This window comes from Salmo trutta, chromosome 16 (genome assembly GCF_901001165.1).
Source record: "Salmo trutta chromosome 16, fSalTru1.1, whole genome shotgun sequence".
Taxonomy (NCBI): domain Eukaryota; kingdom Metazoa; phylum Chordata; class Actinopteri; order Salmoniformes; family Salmonidae; genus Salmo; species Salmo trutta.
In genome coordinates, this window is record NC_042972.1 from 37,265,721 (window position 1) to 37,292,501 (window position 26,781).

Here is a 26,781-nt window from a genome sequence, read left to right on the forward strand (position 1 = left end):
TTATACCCAGCCCTGTCACCATCTACACTATGCCTGCTGTGGTGAGGGCAGTGTGGTGTGTGTTGGTCACTCATCACTACCTTCCTGACAGGTGAGTCCGATCCAGCTGTTGAGACATGTGCAGCGGCCGTTCCGATGGTCACAGTGAGCCGCGTTGTAACACACACAGCTCTCTGTGCAGTCTGGCCCGTAGCGGTTTGCTTTGCAGGCTGACAACAAACACACACACACACACACACACACAGGTAAGGCGATACCTCATTAGACACCAGAACATAATTAGAAAAAGTCTCTTAAACAGATTGCCACCTGAGGTACCGTCACATAGAACATTCTGAATGCCCCTCAGTCTTACCAATGTCACACCTGGGTCCAGTCTTCCCTGAGGTGCACAGACACCTGCCACTCACAGTGTCACAGGGCGTGCCCTCCTCACAGTCACATGACTTGGCACAGTTCACACCAAACGTGCCCTGTTGACACTCTAAAAACAGACGTGGGGTAAGAGCAACACCCTATTTAGAATGAATAAACCCGGTCTGAAGGCCTACATTTCAAACTGTATAAAAGTCATCATCATCTACCAGATACCATCAGCTCAGTAACTACATAAGGCATAGATCTCACCTCTGTGACAGCGGGAGCCATGGTACCCTGGAGGACAGACACAGAACCCAGTGGAGGGGTTGCAGGATGCCTTGTTCAGACAGTTACACTGGAGTTGGCACAGAGGGCCATGGAGACCAGGGGGGCACGCTGAGGACAGGGGCAGGACACTTTAGATACAGTATGAAAGACACTTCTACTACTCGCAAGCTTCCTTTTGTGTGCTTTTCATTTAGAGATTTGCTAAGCGCAATTATGTCTATGTGCAGTTTGGAGGAGCACTGTGCGAGCTGGTGAGACAATACAATAACCTTGTAGGCCAGTGTCTTTCAATGCTGTGCTGACGTGTGTGTGTGTGTGTGTGTGTGTGTGTGTGTGTGTGTGTGTGTGTGTGTGTGTGTGTGTGTGTGTGTGTGTGTGTGTGTGTGTGTGTGTGTGTGTCACTCACCATGTTCACACTGATGTCCGTAGTATCCTGGACCACACTGGCAGGTTCCAGTCACCCTGTCACAGGTGCCATTGTTCCAGCAGTCACACTGCAGCTGGCAGTTACCTCCAAATGTCCCCGGAGGACATTCTATCACACAGACAGACAGACACATGCTGAGGAGGCAGCATAACTACAGGATATCATCTCCTGAATGAAAACCAGCACTGAGAGTTGAGTTATTACATTCATAGCTATTTCCTATGATTTTGTAAAGGTGCACTGTACAGTATCTCTCACCTGTGTCACAGTGAGCCCCAGTCCAGCCCAGACCACAGGTACAGCTTCCAGAGACAGAGTCACACAGTCCTCCGTTACTGCAGTTACAGAGGAGAGCACAGTCCTCTCCAAACCAACCAGGAGGACAGCCTGCCAATAAACAGACGTTACACATTACAAACACAAACATATTACAAACATAGTTCAAACACACACATATATTACAAACCTTTAACTTATAGACAGATAGAGACGCAAACAATCCTATTTGTGTTGTAAAAATACTTTCACACATAGTGATCTGTTCAACTGGATTCATTAGAGGAAACCTACCTTGTCCACAGTCCTCTCCTCTTCGCCCAGGGCTGCAGTGACATCTACCAGTGACAGGATCATTCTGTGCCCCCTCTCCACACAGTGTCACGTGGGCACAGTCCTGCCCATAACGACCAGCTGGGCACGCTGTTAACAGGATACAGGAGATTAAGGACCAAAAGTTTTTCTAATATTACTTCAGAAGCTATGATTGTTGTGGAGGTGTTACATGTTATTCAGTGCTATAAAAAGCTGAATATAAACTCACTGATGTTGCAGTGTGCTCCAATGAACCCTGCTGTGCATTCACAGGTACCAGAGGTGGAGCTGCACTTCCCACTGTTCTGACACTGGCACTCTCGCTCACAGTTGGGACCATACCGACCTTTCTGACACTCTGGGTACCCAAAACACATACCAAACCGTTTTAAGATAGAGTAATGACATCCCCTATGGAAGGTTATGAAGGTGTCATTACCAGCAGAGAGAGGGGGCTAGTGTACAATACATACCCTGGTTACATTTAGGACCTTGGAAGCCTGGGGCGCAGTAACACAACCCAGTCACTGGGTGGCAGAGCTGGTTGGTCTCAGAACACTGGCACACCTGGTTACAGTTGAGTCCAAATGTCCCTGAAAGACAGACTGGTGGTACAGACAGACAGACAGACAGACAGACAGACAGACAGACAGACAGACAGACAGACAGACAGACAAGGTAAGCAACATGAAAAGCGAGACATTACAGCTGAAAGTCCAGACTGACAGTTTTTTAATTTTTTATTTTACCCTTATTTTACCAGGAACTTGACTGAGAACACATTCAAATTTTAGAGCAATAGTTACAGCAGTAGTTACAGGGGGATGAATGAGCCAATTGGAAGCAGAAGAGATGGGCTGAGAGGTTTGTACAGGACTCACTCTGTTCACAGCCATTGCCAGTGAGTCCAGGGGGACAGCCACACTCCCCAGAGACATGGTGACAGGAAGTACCCTGGGGACAGGTGCAGCGTTGCACACAGCCCTTGCCATAGGTTCCAGGTAAACAGGCTGGTGGTAAAAAGGAGGTAGAGTCAAAATCCTAAACAGGTATGGCAAAAAATCCTTTCAGGGATAATAGAAAAAGTTGTTATCATTAAAAGTAGGCTACCTTTATCACAGTGGGGTCCCCTCCAACCTGGTGAACAGAGGCAGTGCCCGGTAACGTGGTGACATGGCGCTATATGCTCACACTGACAACTCTCCTCACAGCCAGCTCCAAACAGGCCTGACCCACAGGCTGCAGTGGAGGAAAAGGACAGAGGAGGAACTCAGAGACTGAATGTGACAACAACCTTCACTCACAAAAGGGCGCTGTGTTGAAGGTACAGCGGAAACCTGTGAATTAATTCACCTCACATCATGGATGATGACAAAGACAGTATATATGTCCACTTCTCTGTCACATTCTCACCTTTTTCACAGCGCTCTCCGACCCAGCCAGGACCACAGTTGCACTGGCCCGTCTGTCTGTCGCAGTGGCCCCCGTTCTCACACTGACACTGCTGCTGGCAGTCGGCCCCGAACCGCCCTGATACACACTCTGTAGCGCCAACACACCAACCCACCAACACACAGAGACATGGCAGGAAAGAACACAGGACATCGCATGTCAGAGCAGGCAAACCAACCACAGGCTAACATAGAAGCCTATGGTGTTTCTGCTGAGGACAGCAATACCTTCTCCAAACCCTGTGGTTTGACCTAGCAGAAAGTTGGCACTAGGTAACACCGCACCGGCAGCAGTATTAGAGGTTCCCTGTGCCTAGAGCAGGATGGTGAGTTTGGCATGGAGGACCTGTTGAGAAGTTTATATGGGCGCTGTGGGAGGATAGTGTGTGATGTAGAGTACATTGGGCTGGTGAACTGCAACGTCTGTGTGGAGTCTAGAGTGAGACGGTTACAGGGCAGACAGGAGACTGTGGGGTCTAGCAGACTGTCTGCGGTCTGAGGGGCACACAGACAGCCAGGGAACAGCACCAGTCAAAAACAAATGAGTTAAACCAAAATTAAACCAGGACAAATTAGGACTGAGACTAATTTGGTTCCTAAATACAGTAAAACAAACCACAGGCCACTGTTCTAAATGGTTTCTAGCATTTAAGGTAATGTTATCCTTAAGCAGGCTGTCCAGATTCCTCCAGTCAGAGCCTTAATGGTTTTCCAGTGCCTGCATTTCTAGTAGAGCTGGTACTGAATGAGGATCATCCTGATTGGATAACGCTTTAGGTAAACAATCCCAGAACATGATGTGATATAGGTCTGAATAAGGCATGAGTAAGTAGGGTTAGCTAGGTTCATGGTGACTCTAAGCGTCTCTATGGCTCTTTCAGTACCACTCACCTAGCCCGCAGACTGCGCCCATCCACCCATTGGCACAGGTACATTGCCCACTGATTCGGTCACATTTGGCTCCATTCTGACACAGGCAGTGCTGACGGCATTCCGCCCCATAGAAGCCCACTGGGCATTCTGCGGAAAAAATGGTAGACCCACTACATTAAGGTTTCTCTGTACAGAACTCATTCACTAACCTCTGTTCAAAGCAGTTGGACTCAAGCAATATTATTGTGCATAGCTAGTTAGGAGTACTACTCTGGTTCCACACTCACCCTGTGAGCAGCTGGGCCCTGTCCAGCCAGGTGTACAGACACACTGCCCGCTCGCCGGGTGGCAGTTGCCATTGTTATGGCAACCGCAGGTTTGGTTACAGCCCTCCCCAAAGAAACCAGCCGGGCATGCTGCAAGGCAAAGATAAGAAACGGTTTACTTCCAAAGAATCAATCCTCAATCACACCAATGGAAAAAACACATATATGTAATATGTCTGGGATTTGAAATTGTTTCTATTACACAGGGTGCGTAGTGGACAGGCTCTTTGAAGCGTGGGATGTCCAATACTCACTCAGTTTGCAGGTGGGACCGATCCAACCAGCTGGACACACACACGTCCCAGTGACATGGTTGCAGTGACCTCCATTCAGACAGACACACTTCTCCTGGCAGTCCAGCCCATAGAAGCCCTGGGGACAGGCTAAACAAACACACAGAGCCTGTACATCTCAGCAAACAATACAGCAGAATAACCCAATGATTCCAATAGGCTAATTGTACTGGATTATAGATACAGTTCAGGCTATGGTACGGTTATATAGTTTGGGTTGTAGGTTACGTTTTAGGGAGTTTGGGAGGTTCTCTTACGTTTCTCACAGAAGGTTCCAGTCCAGCCCACCAGGCAGGTGCATGCTCCACTGACATGGTCACATGAGCCCTTGTTGTCACACTGGCAGTGATGCCGACAGCCCAGACCAAAAGACCCCACTGGACACTCTGAGACGCAGAGAACACACAACTACACCAGGCCTTGACAGCGACATGCTCTGAGACAGTACTGCAACTGCACAATAGCAATTTAAGAATGCAGACCGAAAAGAAACAACCTACAAACAGATATTTTGCTTGAGGACTCATACCTTCATGGCATTGTGTCCCTGTGTAGCCGGCCTCACAGTTACACTGGCCCGTCACTGCGTCACAGCTCCCATCCCCATTCTTACAGTCACAGTTCTCAGCACAGTCCACTCCCCAGTGCCCAGAGTCACAGGCTGCCAAGGAAACAAACAAACAGGAGACCTTTTAATGAAATAGTTTAGATTCAGTGAGAGTAAGCTATTTTTTTATTTCTTTGGATTCATTTGAGACTCAATGCCACACCCGCTCTACCTTTCCTGCAGGTATGTCCTGCCCAGCCAGGGTTACAAGTACAACGGCCCGTGACAGGGTGGCAGCGCCCGCTGTTTTCACACACGCAGAGCAGCTGGCATCCACCACCAAACCGTCCTGTCGGACATGCTACAGCACACACACACACACGATAAAGCACTGTGAGCCAGAGAGTCACACACCCTCTACGAACATACTGTAAACACACATATTGCAATACCGTACAGTTTCCATGACACTGGTTGAAATGACATACAAACATCAAAAGGCATTTAACAAGAACACCGTTGGTTATACAGGAAGAATATTTATCCTTCTGTGTGAAAACACAGCTGATGAGAACCTGGTTTATGACATGTCTGTGCCTCAGACAGAGGAGAATGTGGTGTGGTTGGTGTTTTCATGACCCACTAGAAAGGCCTGCTCATCATGCATTTAACATCCCTTTCTAAAACTAGACCAAAACTACCACAAACTACCACAAATCTTCGACCACAGTTCTACCATTGATTCGCTCAAACTCACAGTTCTGACAGAGCCTGCCCATGTACCCAGGAGGACAGGAACAGGTCCCATTGTGTTTGCCACACACTCCTCCATTCTCACAGGCTGGACAGGCCTCACGGCAGCCCGCGCCCCAGGAACCCTCCACACACACTGCAGCACACAGCAAGCGCAAGAGTATGTGTAAAGCATCATCATCATTATCACAATGTTATGAATACTATAGTATCAACATATTTTTTCCTTACAATTCTCACAGCGTTTTCCTGATGTTCCAGCAGGACACTGACACTGGCCACTCACTCTGTCACATGGAGCCCCTGAGCAGTCACAGGCATGAGGGCAGCCTGGCCCAAACCTCCCCTCTGGACAGGCTAGAGGAGAGGACAGAGACAGTGGTAGTCTTCCTAAAAGAAGTCACATTCAGTACTGTAAACTGACCAACATGACATGAAATGCATATCCCATGGGACCAACAGGACAACCTACCTTGATCACAGGTGTCTCCACGGAGACCAGCCGGGCACAGGCGTTGGCACTTCCCAGTCACATGATCACAAGACAGTCCAAGCGGGCACTCACACTTGTTCTCACAGCCTGGGCCAAACGTGCCTGGGTCACACTCTGAGGTGGGAGAGAGGGACGTGATCAGGCATCACTCAGAGTTAAACACATAGAGCACTACAGCACTGCTGGAGATACTGTAGATAACTTTTGGTCCCAGCAGCCAGCACTGACCTTCCCTGCATGCATTGCCTTGCCAACCGGGCTTGCAGACGCAGGTGCCATGGCGGCGGTGACACTCTAGAGTGTTCTGTTGGACACAATGACACTCCTCTGAACAGCCCGGTCCAAAGGCCCACTTGGGACATGCTGGATTGGGAAGGAGGGAGATAACATGTAGAATACTGAATAAGAACTGAATGAATAAGGTGAGTAATGAATATGAGTAGAGGTGAAAGGTGAGATGTGAGGGGTCAACATTGAGTGACTCACGTAGATGGCAGAACCTCCCGTAGAGTCCAGGGTCACACAGACAGGCTCCGTAGGTGCGGTGGCAGCGCCCGTTATTGGCACAGTTACACTTCTTATTGCACTGTTTCCCATAGAAGCCCTTAGGACAGCCTACAGACAACAACACATTGTTATCAGGCAACTGAACTTTTCAATAGAGTGAATAACTGAGAGAGTGTTTTTGTACAGTATCTATTAACCAGTAGTTACTCACCATCCTGGCACATGTCTCCACTGACGCCAGGTGGGCAGCGACAGTTCCCATTAACAGGATCACAGGTGGCTCCGTTCATACACTTACAGGGAAATGAGCAGTTCTTGCCAAAGGATCCTTCAGGACAAGCTGTTAGGATAGGATAGAATAAAAGTTGATATATTTATCCATAATACAGAGATGTGTTGTTCCACAGAAAAACACACAGACATAAGATTGATAATGTACAGCTTTGTGAGTGCAGTTTGTTTACAGTCTGTGTGTGTGTTTGCTGTGAGCAGATACTGACTCTGGTTGCAGATGAGGCCTGTCCATCCATCGGGACAGTGACATCCATCTCTCCCTGGGCCACACAGCCCTCCGTTAGAACAGTCTTCACAGGTCAGACTGCAGTCATGGCCAAACGTGTTGTTCAGACACACTGCATACAAGACAAAGACAATATTGATTATCACATTTCAGAACAATATCTGGTTGTGGTTAGAGATTTGCCATCTTCAACTACATTCTTCCTAGCACCTCAACCCCAGTGAGATGACCTTAAATACTACAATACTGATTACTGTTTTCACATTAATACATCAAGGAACACCACAAAACAGATCCCAAGACTCTCTGCCACAGCCCCCTGCCACAGTCTATAAGCTTCCCCATTACTACCCAGGTATGTAAAAAAAAAAATCTGCTAACCAATTTGCCACCTGCTGTGGGGTATTTCATTGCCCAGTAACTAGTAATTAAATAAGGAGGTCTTACGGTTTACCTCCTGTTGCTCAGACACAGAGCTAATCAGATACAGGACCATAGTGTGTGTGTTTGTGTTCAGAGGCTCACCAAATTTCTCTGCCAACATGCTCTCAGCCAGCAGCTCTCCAGCGTCGTCATCCTCATAGTCATCATAGCGCTCCAGGGGCTGGTTGTAGTCCTGCAGCAGGGTGAGCTGAGGCTGAGGCAGGGGCCCCACGGCATCCTGGCCCCCACTATACAGGGCCTCAACTGTATTCTCCAGTGCTGCAGAAGAGAGAGAGAGAGAGAGAGAGAGAGAGAGAGAGAGAGAGAGAGAGAAAGAAAGAAAGAAAGAAAGAAAGAAAGAAAGAAAGAGGGATTAAGAGAGCAAGAGAGAGAGCCAGAGAGGGAGGAGATTGTATAAGGGTAAAAGGTCCAAGTGGGACATGATGATGGTGGTGTGGCTCTAAGCAACAACATCTCATTTGATTGGTGGAACTCACGTTCACAGGAGTGCCGGTCCTCGTCCAGACGAAAGCCTCGGCGGCAGAAACACTGGAAGGAGCCGGCGGTGTTCTGGCACGTGTGATCACAGCCACCGTTAGCCGCCAGACACTCATCCACATCTACACAACACACACACACAGTCCAGTCACTTTACAAAAACACTGCTCCTCAGTCAGGTAAATTGATATAAATAGCCAAAATCACTGACATTTAGCTCTGAATCAATGTTCTTATGTAATAAACAATGTACAGCAAACCAAAAGATACAAACATAATTCTAATATTACAGCCTCATATATACACATATTAGTTCAACTGGAAGCAATCCAGGTTCAACAATTATTGTATAATGAGTGCCCCACTAAATCACTATCCTGAGGTTTTAGAGGGGAGAACATACCATCACAGCTACATCCATCTGAGTTGAGGCGGTATCCCGCTGTGCAGTAGCACTCATAGCCCCCAGGGTAGTTGGTACAGTCCTGCTCGCAGCAGGAGCTTCCCACTCCACACTCGTCCAGGTCTGCCAAACAAAACACACAATACAAAGCATCACTGGGAGAATCATGATATTGGGATATGTTTTGTATTAAACTGATCTGAAGGCTTGAGGTTAGTCTCAAGACTGGTAAAGGTTAGCCTCTAGACTGACTGGTAAAGGTTAGTCTCTAGACTGACTGGTAAAGATTAGTCTCTAGACTGAATGGTAAAGGTTAGTCTCTAGACTGAATGGTAAAGGTTAGCCTCTAGACTGACTGGTAAAGGTTAGTCTCTAGACTGAATGGTAAAGGTTAGTCTCTAGACTGAATGGTAAAGGTTAGTCTCTAGACTGAATGGTAAAGGTTAGCCTCTAGACTGACTGGTAAAGATTCGTCTCTAGACTGACTGGTAAAGGTTAGTCTCTAGACTGACTGGTAAAGATTAGTCTCTAGACTGACTGGTAAAGGTTAGTCTCTAGACTGAATGGTAAAGGTTAGCCTCTAGACTGACTGGTAAAGATTAGTCTCTAGACTGAATGGTAAAGGTTAGCCTCTAGACTGACTGGTAAAGGTTAGTCTCTAGACTGACTGGTAAAGATTAGTCTCTAGACTGAATGGTAAAGGTTAGCCTCTAGACTGAATGGTAAAGGTTAGTCTCTAGACTGAATGGTAAAGGTTAGCCTCTAGACTGAATGGTAAAGGTTAGTCTCTAGACTGAATGGTAAAGGTTAGTCTCTAGACTGAATGGTAAAGGTTAGTCTCTAGACTGACTGGTAAAGGTTAGTCTCTGGACTGAATGGTAAAGGTTAGTCTCTAGACTGAATGGTAAAGGTTAGTCTCTAGACTGAATGGTAAAGGTTAGTCTCTAGACTGACTGGTAAAGATTAGTCTCTAGACTGACTGGTAAAGATTAGTCTCTAGACTGACTGGTAAAGATTAGTCTCTAGACTGACTGGTAAAGGTTAGTCTCTAGACTGAATGGTAAAGGTTAGTCTCTAGACTGACTGGTAAAGGTTAGTCTCTAGACTGAATGGTAAAGGTTAGTCTCTAGACTGAATGGTAAAGGTTAGTCTCTAGACTGAATGGTAAAGGTTAGTCTCTAGACTGAATGGTAAAGGTTAGTCTCTAGACTGACTGGTAAAGATTAGTCTCTAGACTGAATGGTAAAGGTTAGTCTCTAGACTGAATGGTAAAGGTTAGTCTCTAGACTGACTGGTAAAGATTAGTCTCTAGACTGAATGGTAAGGGTTAGTCTCTAGACTGAATGGTAAAGGTTAGTCTCTAGACTGAATGGTAAAGTTTAGTCTCTAGACTGACTGGTGAAGGTTAGTCTCTAGACTGAATGGTAAAGGTTAGTCTCTAGACTGAATGGTAAAGATTAGTCTCTAGACTGAATGGTAAGGGTTAGTCTCTAGACTGAATGGTAAAGGTTAGTCTCTAGACTGAATGGTAAAGTTTAGTCTCTAGACTGACTGGTGAAGGTTAGTCTCTAGACTGACCAACACAGGTCTTGAGGTCCTCCTCCAGTCGGTAACCCTGGTTACAGCTACAGACAGGGCCGCCGGTGGAGTGCTGGCAGTGATGGGAGCAGCCTCCGTTGTTGCTCTCACAGCTGTTGACGATCTCCATCTCAATTCCTGTCACACAGAAACACATGAGATGACACTCCGATTACTTCTGGTTGAGATATTTCAGATCATGTCAAATAATGAAAGAGATGGAGATGATTATAGGAGCCAAACTCACGATAGCATTGGCGTCCGTCTGCTCCCATCTCGTAGGCAGTGTCACAGACACAGGCGAAGGAGCCCAGGGTGTTGTGGCAGCCATGAGCACAGCCCGTCTGCTCCGACTCACACTCATCAATATCTGGGACAGTTAAACAGTGTCTATACAGATCTATACTAGAACTTAAATACAGAGACATGATTGGCCCTGTATGAACAGTAGTCCAGTAATCAAAAGACGGACATCTTTTTTACCATCACAGGTCTTCCTGTCCTCTGCCAGCTTGTACCCATTTCTACATTCACAGTGGGCCTTGCCACGATCAACAAGACAGTCATGCTGGCAGCCACCATTCTTATCTAGACATGGATTCTCCACTGTAACACAGGAGACAACGATTAATGTTGAGAGTGCTTTATGTTGACGAACATCAACTTCTTACAAACAGTGTTGAATTTTTTTGAGGACATTCGTCTAAAATGCAGAGGTACATCTCATACAGTATACTGAACAAATACATACTGACATAACCACTCAAGACAAAGGCCCAACTACACTGGGATGAGTATTTTTCTGCATAGTTGTGCCTGCAGAAATTAGAGAAAGCTGGTCCTGGCCAACCATTACAACGTAAAAATGTCTAAAAGACAGTATTGTCTTATTGTAAAATCATAATCCTCCCTCCCTGAGAGAGAGAGAGAAAGAGAGCGAGAGGGAGAGAGAGAGAGAGAGAGAGAGAGGGAGAGAGAGAGAGAGAGAGAGAGAAAGAGAGAGAGAGAGAGAGAGAGAGAGAGGAGAAAGAGAGAGAGAAAGAGAGAGAGAGAGAGAGAGAGAGAGAGAGAAAGAGAGAGAGAGAGAGAAAGGAGGACTCTGCTGCCCAGACAATCCATGGCTGAGCTTTGTGTTGCCAGAGTACAATGTGAACTAATGTTGAGGGAAAACATGAAAGATGAGTGAACACTTCAAATTAGGGTCTGATTCACAACAATTTAATGTCTCATCTCCTGAATGGAAGGAAGTCCAACTTAGACATCCTGTTGGACATGAATTATTGGCAGCTATGAATGTACAGTGTTAAGACAAACCCTTGGACCTAAAGGACACCTTGGATTCTCAAATACCCTTCCCCTAACACTATAAAAAATGGCTTGTTGGCGCCCCCCCTTGGGTTGTGCCGTGGCGAAGATCTTTGTGGGCTATACTCGGCCTTGTCTCAGGATGGTAAGTTGGTGGTTGTACTTTGTGGCTGTGCTTTGGCAAAGTGGGTGGGGTTATATCCTTCCTGTTTGGCCCTGTCCGGGGGTATCGTCAGATGGGGCCACAGTGTCTCCTGACCCCTCCTGTCTCAGCCTCCAGTATTTATGCTGCAGTAGTTTATGTGTCGGGGGGCTAGGGTCAGTCTGTTATATCTGGAATATTTCTCCTGTCTTATCCGGTGTCCTGTGTGAATTTAAGTATGCTCTCTCTAATTTTCTCTTTCTTTCTTTCTCTCTTTCTCTCTCTCGGAGGACCTGAGCCCTAGGACCATGCCTCAGAACTACCTGACATGATGACTCCTTGCTGTCCCCAGTCCACCTGGCCATGCTGCTGCTCCAGTTTCAACTGTTCTGCCTGCGGCTATGGAACCCTGACCTGTTCACCGGACGTGCTACCTGTCCCAGACCTGCTGTTTTCAACTCTCTAGAGACAGCTGGAGCGGTAGAGATACTCTCAATGATCGGCTATGAAAAGCCAACTGACATTTACTCTTGAGGTGCTGACTTGTTACACCCTCGACAACTGTGAATATCATTCTTTGACCATGCTGGTCATTTATGAACATTTGAACATCTTGGCCATGTGCTGTTATAATCTCCACCCGGCACAGCCAGAAGAGGACTGGCCACCCCTCATAGCCTGGTTCCTCTCTAGGTTTCTTCCTAGGTTTTGGCCTTTCTAGGGAGTTTTTCCTAGCCACCGTGCTTCTACACCTGCATTGCTTGCTGTTTGGGGTTTTAGGCTGGGTTTCTGTACAGCACTTTGAGATATCAGCTGATGTAAGAAGGGCTATATAAATACATTTGATTTGATTTGATTTGTATCTTGCCTACACTCTCCCCTCTCCATCCATCCATCACATTGCTATTTGGGACTGGCATAGTTACAGCTTGAAGCTCCTCCAAGTATGGTTATCCGTCTTTATATCTAGCTGCCTCTCTGGGTTACACGTCACGATTAGTTTAATGTCTGTATCAGGCTACTGTCTCTTTTAGCTGCCTGTCATTCAACATGCACTGAAAGCTGCTCTCTGTGTCTGCACTCATGATTACCTCAGCCAAAGATTATGATCAGTAATGTAGCCCATATTTGTGGTGAAAAAGAGAAAACCACATGTTTTGTGACTTCACAGCCTGTCAACTTGCCCACTCTGCAGTCTTTCTACTAAACGTACTTCATCTGCAGTTTCCCATGTCAACCCTGAAGCCCAACGGCACACTGGGAGAAGGAAAGGAAACCTCATGTAATGTGACAGGGGAGCTTATTTCTTATTTGTTTGTAATTGGTCAAAATGTTGTTTTCTCACAAATGACTTCACCTTGAGGGTACTTCAGTATTTGGCAGGTTCTTGGATATATTTAATCACCTGTGAGAGAGTGTGCATGTGCTGTCAGGTGCACAGTAGTGTGCAACTGCCAGTGGATCTGGATACTCACATTTGCAGTGCTTGCCATCCTCAGCCAGCACATATTTGGCTCTACAGTGGCAGCGGAAGACAGCAAGGGACTGCTGTACACAGAAATGCTCACATCCTCCATTACTGATTCCACATGATTGGATAGCTGGACACAGACAGACAGACAATACATTTTTAGAATACATTTTGAGAGAGGGCACTGTAAACTGTTCCTGAGTTCCTTTTCAGTTTTGAAATGTATTCTTTTAGATATAAATCTGAATAGAGCGAGGCTTCTACCCTACTCTACCTCTACTCTGTGTCCTTTGCTGTTTCTGAAAGGCTGCGAGCTCAGAAGTGCTACCAACACAAACACTGTGCTAAATACCTCAGTGAATTGTTCTGCTCTGACCGATTAAAGTTCCATCATCATGCCTGTAGGGCCAATAATCACATAGACAGCAGATGGAAGGTCGTCAATGGCGGAGGACACTCCTCCTGAGCTGATGAGGTGAAGCCAGAGAGCCAGCACACTGACTGATCTCTGCTTTTTACATGTCTCTTTCTCTCTCAGTTAGCCACAGTATCTCTGGATGAAAACACCAGGCCCAGCCTCTGATTGACCTCCTCCTCTAATGGTGTTTTGATAAACTGACTGACTGGACACTTTATGCATCCACATGCTCTCCTTGTTAAAACTGACCTCTCCAGTCAAACCATATGCTGGATATAAAAAAATAACTGATATCTTGAATTGATATGGGAAGACATCTGGTGTTCCTTTCCTCTACTGCCTCTGTGGCTACTAGTATGCATCTCTCTCTCTCTCTCTCTCTCTCTCTCTGTCTCTCTCTCTCTCTCGCTCTCTGTCTCTCTCTCTCTCTCTCTGTCTCTCTCTCTCTCTCTCTCTCTCCTCTCTCTCTCTCTCTGTCTCTCTCTCTCTCTCGCTCTCTGTCTCTCTCTCTCTCTCTCTCTCTGTCTCTCTCTCTCTCTCGCTCTCTGTCTCTCTCTCTCTCTCGTTCTCTCTCTCTCTCACTCTCTCTCTCAGCCAATGGTACAGCACAGTTCCCAGATAGCCGTCAAGAGAACGATATGCAACCTCACAGATAAGCATCAACCCTGAGACAGTCCACTTGAGCACTGTGATTATTAGTGCAATCAGTCATTATCATCACACCACAGCCGTCACACAACAGGTAGTCAGTGACACCAGGGTCCTCCTCTCTATCCTCTCTAATATCATATACATTGTCTTAAAGCCAAGAAAAGCAGCATACACTTCCATTCTAAACGTCAAATATGTCGCTCTGTATACATTCCTTGCTGTGCAAGTTGAGACTGAGCAAGATGATCTTTTCAACTGAACTGAGACCTTTCTATACTGTAGGCGGATTCAGAGGGGTTGGGCTAAATGCGGAAGACACATTTCAGTTGAATGCATTCAGTTGTACAACTGACTAGGTATCACCTTTCCTTTCCCTTTCATGAGGACTATACTTACTCATACCTCGACCCTGGGGTTTCCAAAAGCTTCCACTGACTTGAATGACACACTATGTTTGTGGTTTATATATCATGATGATGATGCGTGACATAGGGTTATCAGGTTCATGGGCCGCTGGTTGCTAATATTACTCACCAATGCAGGTGCGTCCATCCACATGGAGTCGAGAGCCTGGGTTACATTCACAGTGATAGGAGCCCCTGGAGTTCACGCAACCGTGCTGGCAGCCCCCGTTGTGGACCTGGCACTCATCAATATCTGCAGGGCATGCACCACACGCGCACACGCACACACACACACACACACACACACACACACACACACACACACACACACACACACACACACACACACAAATTAGAGCAATTGTCCTAAATGCTGTCTCATTATCAGCAAAGTACTCCTGGAGAGTAAACTCCAGAAAGATTCCATTATCTGAAACGGGAATTTAAACACAGCTTTAGGAGAAAGATACGCTCCTCTAAGAAGGAGGAAGAAGATGGATGAGGGTACAGATCCTCCGCCAGTGCATCAGTGCCCAAACAAATCCTCCATGTGTAACAACTACTGAACATTTAAATCCCCCACAAAATTCCTTTACTCACTCTCTCAGTCTCAGGGGCATGGCTCATGTAAGGGTCAAAGGTAATCCAAAAAGTGTAGGCCAGACCCACAGCGAGATCAGAGGTGACCCGTTCTGTTTTTTACTGGTAACATTCTGTCTGTCACCACCAACACGGCAATTAAGACATTAATCCCCATGAGACACTCAACAAGAAAATACAGTACATCAAACTGTTGAAAACATTCCCAGTTCACACGTTACTTAATGCTCTCTCTCTCTCGCTCTCTCTCTCTCGCTCTCTCTCTCTCCCTAACACTCAAGCATGCACACATGCACACACACACACATAATATATCTGCAGTGTTCAAGTCTAGTACAGTAATTATATCAGGGATGTGAATCACTATGATGTATTTTGGGTTGTCAGCATATTGAACCGTTAAAAGGTGAGTGTGAACAGTTTTTGGCCACGCTGACTGTCTGTAACATAAATAACACACCATAAAATAGCTGATGGCTGGTGCCAGCTTAAATAACTGCAGAGTGAGTTATGAGCTGCTCAGATGAGTTCAGTAAGTCCACTCACAAAGCATTTATTTTCAAAAAGCAACTATTTCAAGAATTCAGCTGTACCTCTGTGAAAAAACTAAAGGAAAGAAAGGAAGACAGTTTCTGTAATGTTACCCCCTCCCATTGTTTGCTTCTTATTATGTCATTGTGTTGTGCCTTGCATTGTGAACATTATGCAATTATGAAATCATGTGTTATGCACTGAAGGCAATTTGAGTTGTAATATTCAGCAATAATGAAGATTCCTCACACATAAAACCCTGCATAACAACAACAGACTCCTCAATCAGAACAATAATGTACCCATTGTGGCTAATGTCAATACACTGTCATGCTGGCACATCCTCTTTTACAATGGTAACTTAACCTCTCTTGGGTAGGGGGCAGTATTTTCACGGCCGGAAGTAAAACGTACCCAGATTAAACAGCCTACTACTCGGGCCCGGGAACTAGAATATGCATATCATTAGTAGATTTGGATAGAAAACACTCTGAAGTTCCTAAAACTGTTTGAATGATGTCTGTGAGTATAACAGAATTCGTATGGCAGGCAAAAACCTGAGAAAAATCTAACCAGGAAGTGGAAAATCTGGTGCTTGTAGTCCTTTCAAGTCATTGCCTATCAAACACACAGTGACTTAGGGTTCATTTTGCACTTCCTAAGGCTTCCACTAGATGTCAACAGTCTTTAGAAAGTTGTTTGAGGCGTCTATGGTGAACAGAGAGCGAACAGAGGAAGTTGGAAGTTGTTGACTCAGGTAAGGACATGAGTTCATTGGCGCCCGTTCACGTGAGGGGTAGCTGTGTTCCAAAATGTTTTTCAAGACACTGGAATCGTTCGGTTGGAATATTATTGAAGTTCTAAGTTAAAAAGGCCGTAAAGATTGATGCTATACAACGTTTGACATGTTTGAACGAACGTAAATATAACTGTTTTTGACTTTTCATTGTGACATTTTGGCCGCGCTTCCTACACTTGGAGTAGCTTACTGAACACGCAAACAACAAGGAGCTATTTGGACATAAATTATGGACTTTATTGAACAAAACAACATTTATTGTGGACATGGGATTCCTGGAAGTGCCTTCTGATGAAGATCATCAAAGGTAAGTGAATATTTCTAATGCTATTTATGATTTTAGATGACTCCAAAATGGCGGGTATCTGTATTGCTTGATGTCTTTTTCTGAGCGCAGTACTCAGATTATTGCAAAGTGTGCTTTCCCCGTGAAGCTTTTTTGAAATCTGTCACAGCGGTTGCATAAAGGAGATAATAATTCTTTGAATAACAGTTTAATATTTTATCAACGTTTATGATGAATATTTTTGTAAATTGTTGTGCTGATTCACCGGCAGTATTGGAGGCAAAATATTTTCTGAACATCACGCTGCAATGTAAAATGCTGTTTTTGGATATAAATATGAACTTGATCGAACAAAAAATGCATGTATTGTGTAACATGATGTCCTAGGAGTGTCATCTGATGAAGATCGTCAAAGGTTAGTGCATAATTTTAGCTGGTTTTCTGGTTTTTGTGACGCCTGTCCTTGCTAGGAAAATGGCTGTGTGGTTTTTCTTGGTTTGGAACTGTCTTAACATAATCTAACTTTATGCTTTCGCCGTAAAGCCTTTTTGAAATCGGACAATGTGGTTACATTAAGGAGACGTGTATCTTTAAAATGGTGTAAAATAGTCGTATGTTTGAGAACTTTGAATTATGACATTTTGTGGTTTTGAATTTGGCCCTCTGATTTTTCACTGGCTGTTGAATAGTGTGAACCGTGGGTCCCACCTCCCCAAGAGAGGTTAACTGTGCCTAACATGATCAAGCGTTCTCTTTTCATGCACTTGGAGCCATGGAGGAGGAGATGAGATCCAGAGAGACAGTACCAGAAGGAGAGAGCCCAGAGAACCCCCTCCCCTTCCAAAGCCCTGCCTGGTGGCACGCTATGAGGGATCTGGACTGGTACAGCTGGGCTCCATCGCCATTATTACACGCTAACCCAGAGCTGTCTGTCTTACATGAAAGCAGCCAGAAGGACACACAAACAACCTGTGACCACCTCCAGAACAGCAATGATCACAGTGGGCCTGGGATTCCAGGAGGGAACAGCAGCCCTCCCCTGGGGATACAGTACCCACACAATGGAGAGGGAGATATTATGTATATTTCTCCTTGGCCTTGCTGCTTGTAACAGATCAGATATAAATACTGTATATTCAGAACCACATTTTATCCAAGCCATAGTGTGCACTGTGCAGTGGGTTAGAGAAGCATGCAACTATATCAGTCCTTACTGTACTGTACATCCTACACTACCAGTATTCCTCATCTCTAGTTCTGTCTATAGATGAACCCATCCACTCCCATTGGAGACACCTCAGGACATGGAGTTCCCACATCTTTTACGATGGTGTTTTGGGAGAGAGTACATGCCCTACACATTACACCAATTCAGCTCCAAACTGCTGCCAAACTTCAGCTCGGTTCCATTCAGGAAAGCTGGCAGGCATACTGTAGGAGTGCTCTCTTTTCCGTCCAAGCAGCATGCTTTTGTTTGGTTTTGGTTTTTAATGAAATCACTCCAAAGACGTGGAGCTCTTTCCCGATGGACTATAGCGCACTATAAAAGCCTTCCAGGCTGGTTTCCATGTCTAAAACATGACCCCACAGAGAATGGAGCCAAAGCCTCAGCTGCCACTGGCTTACAGCAGCCATTAGACCAGTACCCACCACAGCCTTGATCACACTGTTGTCTTCCCTCTTCATGGAAAAAAAACTGCTTGGGATTTTTCCATCATTTCTGCAATCAAGCATGAAATCTACATGGATTTGTACCTGATTCTCAGTTCTGTGATATTAATCAAAAGCAATAAACTAGATGGTAATTATCCATTAAGAAAAATTGGTGGGACTTGCTTTAACTCTTTAAAAGTAGTTTTGTGGTAGTGGAAGAAGTTTTAAAGGTGCCATTCCCTTTACGTTTTTGTCTATGACGTGTTGTTGAGAAAAGTGATCAAAGTACCTGATTAGTGTCAAATGTCACAATTTTTACTTTGTTTAATGATTAGAATGTGCTCCCCGATTATTGTAGTTTGAAAGTTCTAATAAGTTCCATGGCAGTTCATTCAACAGTGGGAAGTTAGTTGATGTAGTTCCTAAAACAGCTGTACCTCTTGATTGGTAGCAGAGAAGTAGACCAAGACATCATACCCTCTAATTCCTTCTCTAAAGTGCTGGGAAAGCTGTCAAAACGGCAGTTGTTTGAAAAAATTAAGACAAAAAGTTGTTGATGCGTTTACTAAAAGAGCTGTGTCATTAGATATGTAGAAGATATTTCTGTTCCGATTCCAGATTTGAATAGCAGAGAAGTAGACCAAGATGTCATACCCCCTAAGCTTTTGACAAACTTGTTGGAAAAGTGGTCAAAATGTCAGTGGTTTAAAAAAAAGTTTCAGAAAATGTTGTTGATGCGGTCACTTAAACAGCTGTAACGTTTGATCGGTACCAGATAATCATGTTATTATTTCAGATTTGAATAGCAGAGAAGTAGAGGAAGATGCCATACACTAACATTTGGTGTAAGTGTTTGGCAAAGTGGTCAAAGTAGCTGATGTTGTATTTACAGTGAATGGAAGTTGGAAGTGATGATGTCACAATGGGGAGCTTTAGAATGTTGAAAAAAGAGACATTTAAGTGAATGAAAAGGACAAAAACATTATAGTTTAACTAATATCTGTGTAGTTGTGTAGTGCTAGGGCAAAATTATTAGACCTAGCCACCTAAACCTGGATATGACTGTCCATCTTCCAGAGCTGCAGTCATTACTTTTACTGACAAGATCTGTCATATTGTGTAATTATTACTTATCTCTCCACTGATAAGTGGAAGCCTCCCATGTTCCAATCTTCTACTGAAGTCATGTGGGCAGTGCCAGACTACACACAAGGGCACCAGCCCTGACATCTCTACAGTAGGAGTGGACTCATAACACTGAGAATCTGTCTGCTTTGCCGTGCAAGACATGACAGACATTATGCACAATTGTCCGATTTCAAAAAGGCTTTACAGCGAAACCAAAACATTAGATTATGTCAGTAGAGTACCCTGCCAAAAATAATCACACAGCCATTTTCAAAGCAAGCATATATGTCACAAAAACCAAAACCACAGCTAAATGCAGCACTAGCCTTTGATGATCTTCATCAGATGACACTCCTAGGACATTATGTTATACAATACATGCATGTTTTGTTCAATCAAGTTCATATTTATATCAAAAACCAGCTTTTTACATTAGCATGTGATGTTCAGAACTAGCATACCCACCGCAAACTTCCAGTGAATTTACTAAATTACTCATGATTAATGTTCACAAAATACATAACAATTATTTAAAGAATTATAGATACAGAACTCCTTTATGCAATTGCGGTGTCAGATTTTAAAATAGCTTTTCGGCGAAAGCACATTTTGCAATATTCTGAGTACATAGCCCGGCCATCAAGGCTAGCTATTTTGACACCCACCAAGTTTGGGGCTCACCAAACTCAGAATTACTATTAGAAAAATTGGATTACCTTTGCTGTTCTTCGTCAGAATGCACTCCCAGGTCTTCTACTTCAACAACAAATGTTGTTTTGGTTCCAAATAATCCATAGTTATATCCAAAACCTCCGTTTTGTTCGTGCGTTCAGGTCACTATCCGAAGGGTGACGCGCGAGCGCATTTCGTGACAAAAAAATTCAAAATATTCCATTACCGTACTTCGAAGCATGTCAAACGCTGTTTAAAATCAATTTTTATGCTATTTTTTTATGCGATAATATTCCAAGCTGGGCGATGTTGTATTCATTCAAAGGCTGAAAGAAAAAAATGAAGAATTCTCACGAACGCGCATCTCCAGTGTCACTGTCCCTAGGCTGACCACTCACAAATTCTCCTGCTGTTCTTCGCCCAGAGACAGCAGACACCCCATTACACTTTCTGGTGCCTTCTGAGAGCCAATGGAAGCCTTAGAAAATGTCACGTTACAGCACAGATGCTGTATTTTCGATAGAGATGCAACAGAAGGACAACAAATTGTCAGACAGGGCACTTCCTGTATGGAATCTTCTCAGGTTTTGGCCTGCCATATGAGTTCTGTTATACTCACAGACACCATTCAAACAGTTTTTGAAACTTTAGAGTGTTTTCTATCCAAATCTACTAATTATATGCATATTCTCGTTTCTGGGCAAGAGTAATAACCAGTTTAAATCGGGTACGTTTTTTATCCGGCCGTGCAAATACTGCCCCCTAGCCCCAACAGGTTAACGAGAGTCTTATCTTTAAAATGGTGTAAAATAGTTGATTGTTTGAGAAAATTGAATTGTGGTATTTTAGTTGGTTTTGTATTTCGCGCCATGCGATGCCATTGGCTGTTGGCTAAGGGTTCCACAGGCGGAACGGGGTTCCGCTAGCGGAATGTCTGTCCTCAACAGGTTAATCATAAGGTATCTTTTCATTCAGTTACAATGACTCCAAGCCAACAGCAGCGTGACAGTCTGTACCTCTACATGACATAAACCCACTGAGATATCATTTACAGGCAGTATTGTCCATGCAGGGGTAGACATAACCACATAAATGTGGAATGTACTGTAGCACTCACCTGGTACATGATACCCAATGTTGTACCCATTGTATGCATGGAAGCAGTTAGGCATATAGCAAATCCTTCTATGATAGCGGTGGTACATATTGTTAGAGCCCAAGATTGGTTCAATATGAGCCCCAAAACACACCACGAGGAGCATCAACCATCCTAACAACGCCATAACTAAGAACTACTAATATATACTTAGTCTCATAGACTCAAAAAAGGTCTTTATGCCCGAAAAATACTAAGATAAACCCACATGCAATATACAAAATTACAACTAAAATCCTGAGCTTGAGATACTGTAAAACCAGACATGAATAATAACAAACTCTGTTAAGATTTTTCTTTCCAGTCACATACTGTGTGAGTCAGAACCACTTCTTGCTCCCTCTGCCTCTCTTGATTTGTCCTCCCTCCCCCTGTATCCCTCTCTCTTTTTAGTGTATCCTTTCTTCCCTGACTCCTCCATCATGTCTGTCTCCAATGTCCAGCACATTAAAGGCCCTCCCCTTCCCCTCCTCCTTCTCCCTCTCCTCTCCACCTCCTCTCCCCCTCCTCCTTCTCCACCTCCTCTCCCCTCTCTTCTCCCCCTCCTCCCCTCAAGGTAGCCCACATGTCCAGGCCCATGATCACACATGTAATTGTATTTTGACAGAAAATACATTATCCTGAGTGATAAAAAGCTAATATAAAAAATGAGAGTGATTTATGAGTACAGTTGCCGATACTTTTCCTTCCACTTCAAAGCCTCATGTATGTGAAAGAATGTGATAGATTTATAGGACATGGCATGCAGGTACTATAAGGAATGTGAAAACGTTTCTTTTGATATTGAATGTATGTAAGGAATAATCGCCAAACTACAAGGGTACAATTTGATATTTAGAAACCTAACATCAGAGAGACGCATTCATCTTGCAGTGACCCCATCTACTCAGGAGCTCAGGGCAGAGACTCTTATCCCTTGCCAACATATACATCTAAGCAGTAGAGGCTGGATCAAGACAGGTCTTTATATAAAGAACTGTGAAAAACTCTGAAGCTGCTCTGACACTATATATGAGAGGTATTTCATGCACTGCTTTAAAAAAAACACTAACTGTACTGCAGTAGCCGCATTACATACAAGCATCTCAGGAGAATCTTCAAGCCCAGACAGAAAACCGGAAACTGATAAAGTGGGAAGAACACACACAGTCACAAACACACACTGACACACAGACTATTTTTATCTCACACATGCACGCACACACACAAACACACACGGGGAGGCAGGTAGCCTAGCGGTTAGAGCATTGGGCCAGTAGGTTGCCAAAGGTTGCTAGTTCGAATCCCCAAGCCGACAAAGGAAGAAAAAACAAATGTTGATGTGCCCTTGAGCAAGGCACTTAACTCTAATTGCTCCAGGGTCTCTGTTGATAATGGCTGACCCTGGCCATGACACAACTCTAAAGGGGAGTTGGGATATGTAAGAAAACCCATTTCCAATTCACATGTATATAAAACATACTTGCATGTGTGAAGAAGGACAAATATAAGCACCCACACATATAAGTGTGAACATCTTTGTAATATCTGGAAAGGGCAGGCAGAGATTTCAAACATAAGTGGGCAATGCCAGGTAGAGAGTGGGAGCAGGCAGCAGTAAGATAAGCATGAAAGAGGATAGGTCCTTTGAGCCCTATCAGTAAAATAAAGACCAAATGCAATAAATCCTGTCTGAATAACACATTCTATCAACACCCCTCCCTGTGAGAGACCTTTACTTTAAATGCCGTGCACTCACTAAACGAGACATTTATTATGTGTTGGTTTTGGAGAGAGAGAGTTGTGCCTCAATCTGCCTATAAAATGTTTCTAGTCTACACATTCACGCACCACACACACACACACACACGCACGCACACACACACACACACACACATTGTCCAGGCTGTACCAAGAGTGGGCTTACAATCCCCACACCCTCCCAACCCTGCAGTGCCCCTCTGCCCGCCGACATACAGTGGTCATGACCGGGAGAGTGTTGACACGGCTATACCCAGCTCAGCATGTGACTGGTTAGTGTTGGCATACCCCTCTCTGATCTGAACCATTCACATCAGCCCTGCTCATTCAAAACAAAGCACCAGCCAATAATACGATCAGGAGGTTTAAAAGGGCAACAACTGCGTTCTACATTTCTATTTTCATTTCAGATTTTAGTTTTTCTTCAAGACAATGAACTTCAAATAAGATTTTCATCATTACAGGGGAATCCAATAACATCCAATAGCTGAATGGCTTTGAATAATAAATATTCATTGTAAAAAGCCTTGCAGCGATGTGTGTGTTGTCTTCCAAATCTGTTTACTTTCTTCTTTCACTGATTTAATCAATTAGATGTGTGTTAACAGAATGCTTCTGGGACAGGCCTGTAGACATGCCATATCTCAGACAGTTCAGCACTGTCTATAGATATGGGCAGTCATACAGTAGGAATGCACTCACCATCCCTATGGGGTTAGCTATTCACATACACTACCGTTCAAAAGTTTGGGGTCACTTAGAAATGTCCTTGTTTTTGAAAGAAAAGCTAATTTTTGTCCATTTAAAATAACATCAAATTGATCAGAAATACAGTGTAGACATGGTTAATGTTGTAAATGACTATTGTAGCTGGAAACGGCAGATTTTTTTATGGAATATCTACACAGGCGTACAGAGGCCCATTATCAGCAACCATCACTCCTGTGTTCCAATGGCACGTTGTGTTAGCTAATCCAAGTTTATCACTTTAAGAGGCTAATTGATCATTAGAAAACCCTTTTGCAATTATGTTTGCACAGCTGAAAACCTGGTGTTCTGATTAAAGATGTAATAAAACTAGCCGTCTTTAGACTAGTTGAGTATCTGGAGCATCAGAATTTGTGGGTTGGATTACAGGCTCAAAATGGCCAGAAACAAAGAACTTTCTTCTGAAACTCATCAATCTATTCTTGTTCTGAGAAATAAAGGCTATTCCATGAAACTGCCAAGAAACTATTCCATGAAACTGCCAAGAAACTGAAGATCTCGTACAACGCTGTGTACTACTCCCTTCACAGAACAGCGCAAACTGGCTCTAAATAGAATAGAAAGAGGAGTGGGAGCCCCCGGTGCACAACTGAGCAAGAGGACAAGTACATTAGAGTGTCTAGTTTGAGAAACAGTCCTCAACTGGCAGCTTCATTAAATAGTACCCGCAAACACCAGTCTCAACGTCAACAGTGAAGAGGCGACTCTGGGATGCTGGCCTTTTAGGCAGAGTTGCAAAGAAAAAGCCATATCTCAGACTGACCAATAAAAAGAAAAGATTAAGATGGGCCAAATAACACAGACACTGAACAGAGGAAGTCTGCCTAGAAGGCCAGCATCCCGGAGTCGCCTCTTCACTGTTGAGACTGGTGTTTTGTTTTTAGATGAGGCGGTGGTTGTGGTGGTGGTTGTGGTTGTGGCGGTGGTTGTGGTGGTGGTTGTGGCGGTGGTTGCGGTGGTGGTTGTGGCGGAGGTTGTGGTGGTGGTGGTGGTTGTGGTTGTGGCGGTGGTTATGGTGGTGGCGGTGGTTGTGGCGGTGGTTGTGGCGGTGGTTGTGGTTGTGGCGGTGGTTGTGGCGGTGGTTGTGGCGGTGGTTGTGGTGGTGGTTGTGGTTGTGGCGGTGGTTGTGGTGGTTGTGGCGGTGGTTGTGGCGGTGGTTGTGGTTGTGGCGGTGGTTGTGGTGGTGGTTGTGGCGGTGGTTGTGGTGGTGGTTGTGGTTGTGGCGGTGGTTGTGGTTGTGGTGGTGGTTGTGGCGGTGGTTGTGGTGGTGGTTGTGGCGGTGGTTGTGATGGTGGTTGTGGTTGTGGCGGTGGTTGTGGCGGTGGTTGTGGTGGTGGTTGTGGCGGTGGTTGTGGCGGTGGTTGTGGTGGTGGTTGTGGTGGTGGTTGTGGTTGTGGCGGTAGTTGTGGCAGTGGTTGTGTTGGTGGTGGTTATGGTAGTGAAAGGACTCACCTTGGCAGGTCCTGCCATCGTCCTTCAGCTGCTCACCAGAAGGACACTTGCAGTAGAAGCTGCCGATGGTGTTACAACACAGAGCCTCACAACCGCCGTTAGTCTCCTCACACTCATTTACATCTGACAGGGACACACAAACAGAGACCGGTCAGTCACCCAGCAACATATTTTACATGGGTGTGGCAGACTTCCGGATTAAGCGAGCAGTGTGATAAGAAGTAGAGCGGCCAGGCGGGTCATGTTTCGTATGACTCAACCTTCGTCTCTCCCAGAACCCATTTAAGGGAGTTTAAGGATGAGCCAAGGTTGTAATTCGGGGAGAAAATGGGGGTAAATAAAATACACTTTCGGTCATACCACCCTGAACACGCCTGATCTTGGTACCTAAGCAGGGTTGGGCCTGGTTAGTATTTGGATGGGAGACCACGTTTCTTTATAAAAAATAATGGGACATGAAGAACACCAGCTAGTCTCTTGGTAGAGCCAGTAAGCTGAATGACTTCCCTCTAAACCACATTAAGTAGAAACAAGCTTTCTCTTTGATTTCATGTCAGATAGAGTTGAACTCCAATGTCTTACAGGGATGAGTTTGGGTCTGATTTGTGAGGTTTGGAAGAGCTGCTTCAATGCTTACGGAAAGTCATGACAGCAATTATCAGACCATAATATACAGTTTCCATCTTCAAGCCTTTCTCTCTCTAAATGTCCAACAGCATGAGGTGCAGCTGTGTTGTACAACAACATCTTCACTTTCCAATGTAAGAATAATGACTCTCTCTGTAATCCAATTTGGGGCATCAGATTTGTATTAAAACCTTATAATGGAAAATATTTATGATCATACCCTAATGTGAGCAGTTTTGACATACAAACCTTATTGTGAGTATTCATGCAACTAACAGTCTCAAATATGCATCACAGTTTGAATATAACCACAAGCTTCCAAGACACCAGATCAGATATCTTGGTAACCATGAACAGAACCCCTGCCAGCGTCTGCATCAGCACATTAACACAGCACACACAGGTCCTGTGTGAGTCAGACGAGAGAAACTCAGAAATTCAGCCAATAGAAACCAGAGAACCAGAGAGTTTGCCAATCACATCATGGCTCTGAGAAGCCACAATCTTTCTTTCTCATCTATATCTCATACACAGCCTGTCAGCGCTGTCATTCAACTGACCACACATTCTCTCACTGCTTCACCGTCTTCACACACTGACTCAGATCCTGATCAGGTGCTGACAGAATCACGATGTATCTTTAGTTG

General features: G+C 44.7%; 1 protein-coding gene across 1 annotated transcript in view; it reads right to left on the minus strand.

The window, feature by feature from the left end:
- The window catches only part of LOC115150692 (multiple epidermal growth factor-like domains protein 6), an 86,973-nt gene that overhangs the window by 2,289 nt on the left and 57,903 nt on the right, over positions 1–26,781 (minus strand). Inside the window, exons 5-37 of the mRNA XM_029694221.1 lie at positions 25,508–25,630; positions 14,853–14,975; positions 13,254–13,379; positions 10,815–10,937; positions 10,579–10,701; positions 10,332–10,469; positions 8,754–8,876; positions 8,350–8,472; positions 7,955–8,131; positions 7,410–7,541; positions 7,121–7,249; positions 6,889–7,017; positions 6,631–6,765; positions 6,382–6,516; positions 6,141–6,266; positions 5,914–6,045; positions 5,389–5,517; positions 5,139–5,270; positions 4,867–4,995; positions 4,571–4,699; positions 4,278–4,406; positions 4,009–4,137; positions 3,080–3,208; positions 2,777–2,905; positions 2,548–2,676; positions 2,140–2,271; positions 1,896–2,024; positions 1,646–1,774; positions 1,334–1,462; positions 1,055–1,183; positions 628–756; positions 356–484; positions 81–209 (exon numbers count right to left, since the gene is read on the minus strand). Coding sequence (XP_029550081.1) covers positions 81–209; positions 356–484; positions 628–756; positions 1,055–1,183; positions 1,334–1,462; positions 1,646–1,774; positions 1,896–2,024; positions 2,140–2,271; positions 2,548–2,676; positions 2,777–2,905; positions 3,080–3,208; positions 4,009–4,137; positions 4,278–4,406; positions 4,571–4,699; positions 4,867–4,995; positions 5,139–5,270; positions 5,389–5,517; positions 5,914–6,045; positions 6,141–6,266; positions 6,382–6,516; positions 6,631–6,765; positions 6,889–7,017; positions 7,121–7,249; positions 7,410–7,541; positions 7,955–8,131; positions 8,350–8,472; positions 8,754–8,876; positions 10,332–10,469; positions 10,579–10,701; positions 10,815–10,937; positions 13,254–13,379; positions 14,853–14,975; positions 25,508–25,630 — 4,296 coding nt within the window. The remainder of the gene's footprint in view (positions 1–80; positions 210–355; positions 485–627; positions 757–1,054; positions 1,184–1,333; positions 1,463–1,645; positions 1,775–1,895; positions 2,025–2,139; positions 2,272–2,547; positions 2,677–2,776; positions 2,906–3,079; positions 3,209–4,008; positions 4,138–4,277; positions 4,407–4,570; positions 4,700–4,866; positions 4,996–5,138; positions 5,271–5,388; positions 5,518–5,913; positions 6,046–6,140; positions 6,267–6,381; positions 6,517–6,630; positions 6,766–6,888; positions 7,018–7,120; positions 7,250–7,409; positions 7,542–7,954; positions 8,132–8,349; positions 8,473–8,753; positions 8,877–10,331; positions 10,470–10,578; positions 10,702–10,814; positions 10,938–13,253; positions 13,380–14,852; positions 14,976–25,507; positions 25,631–26,781) is intronic.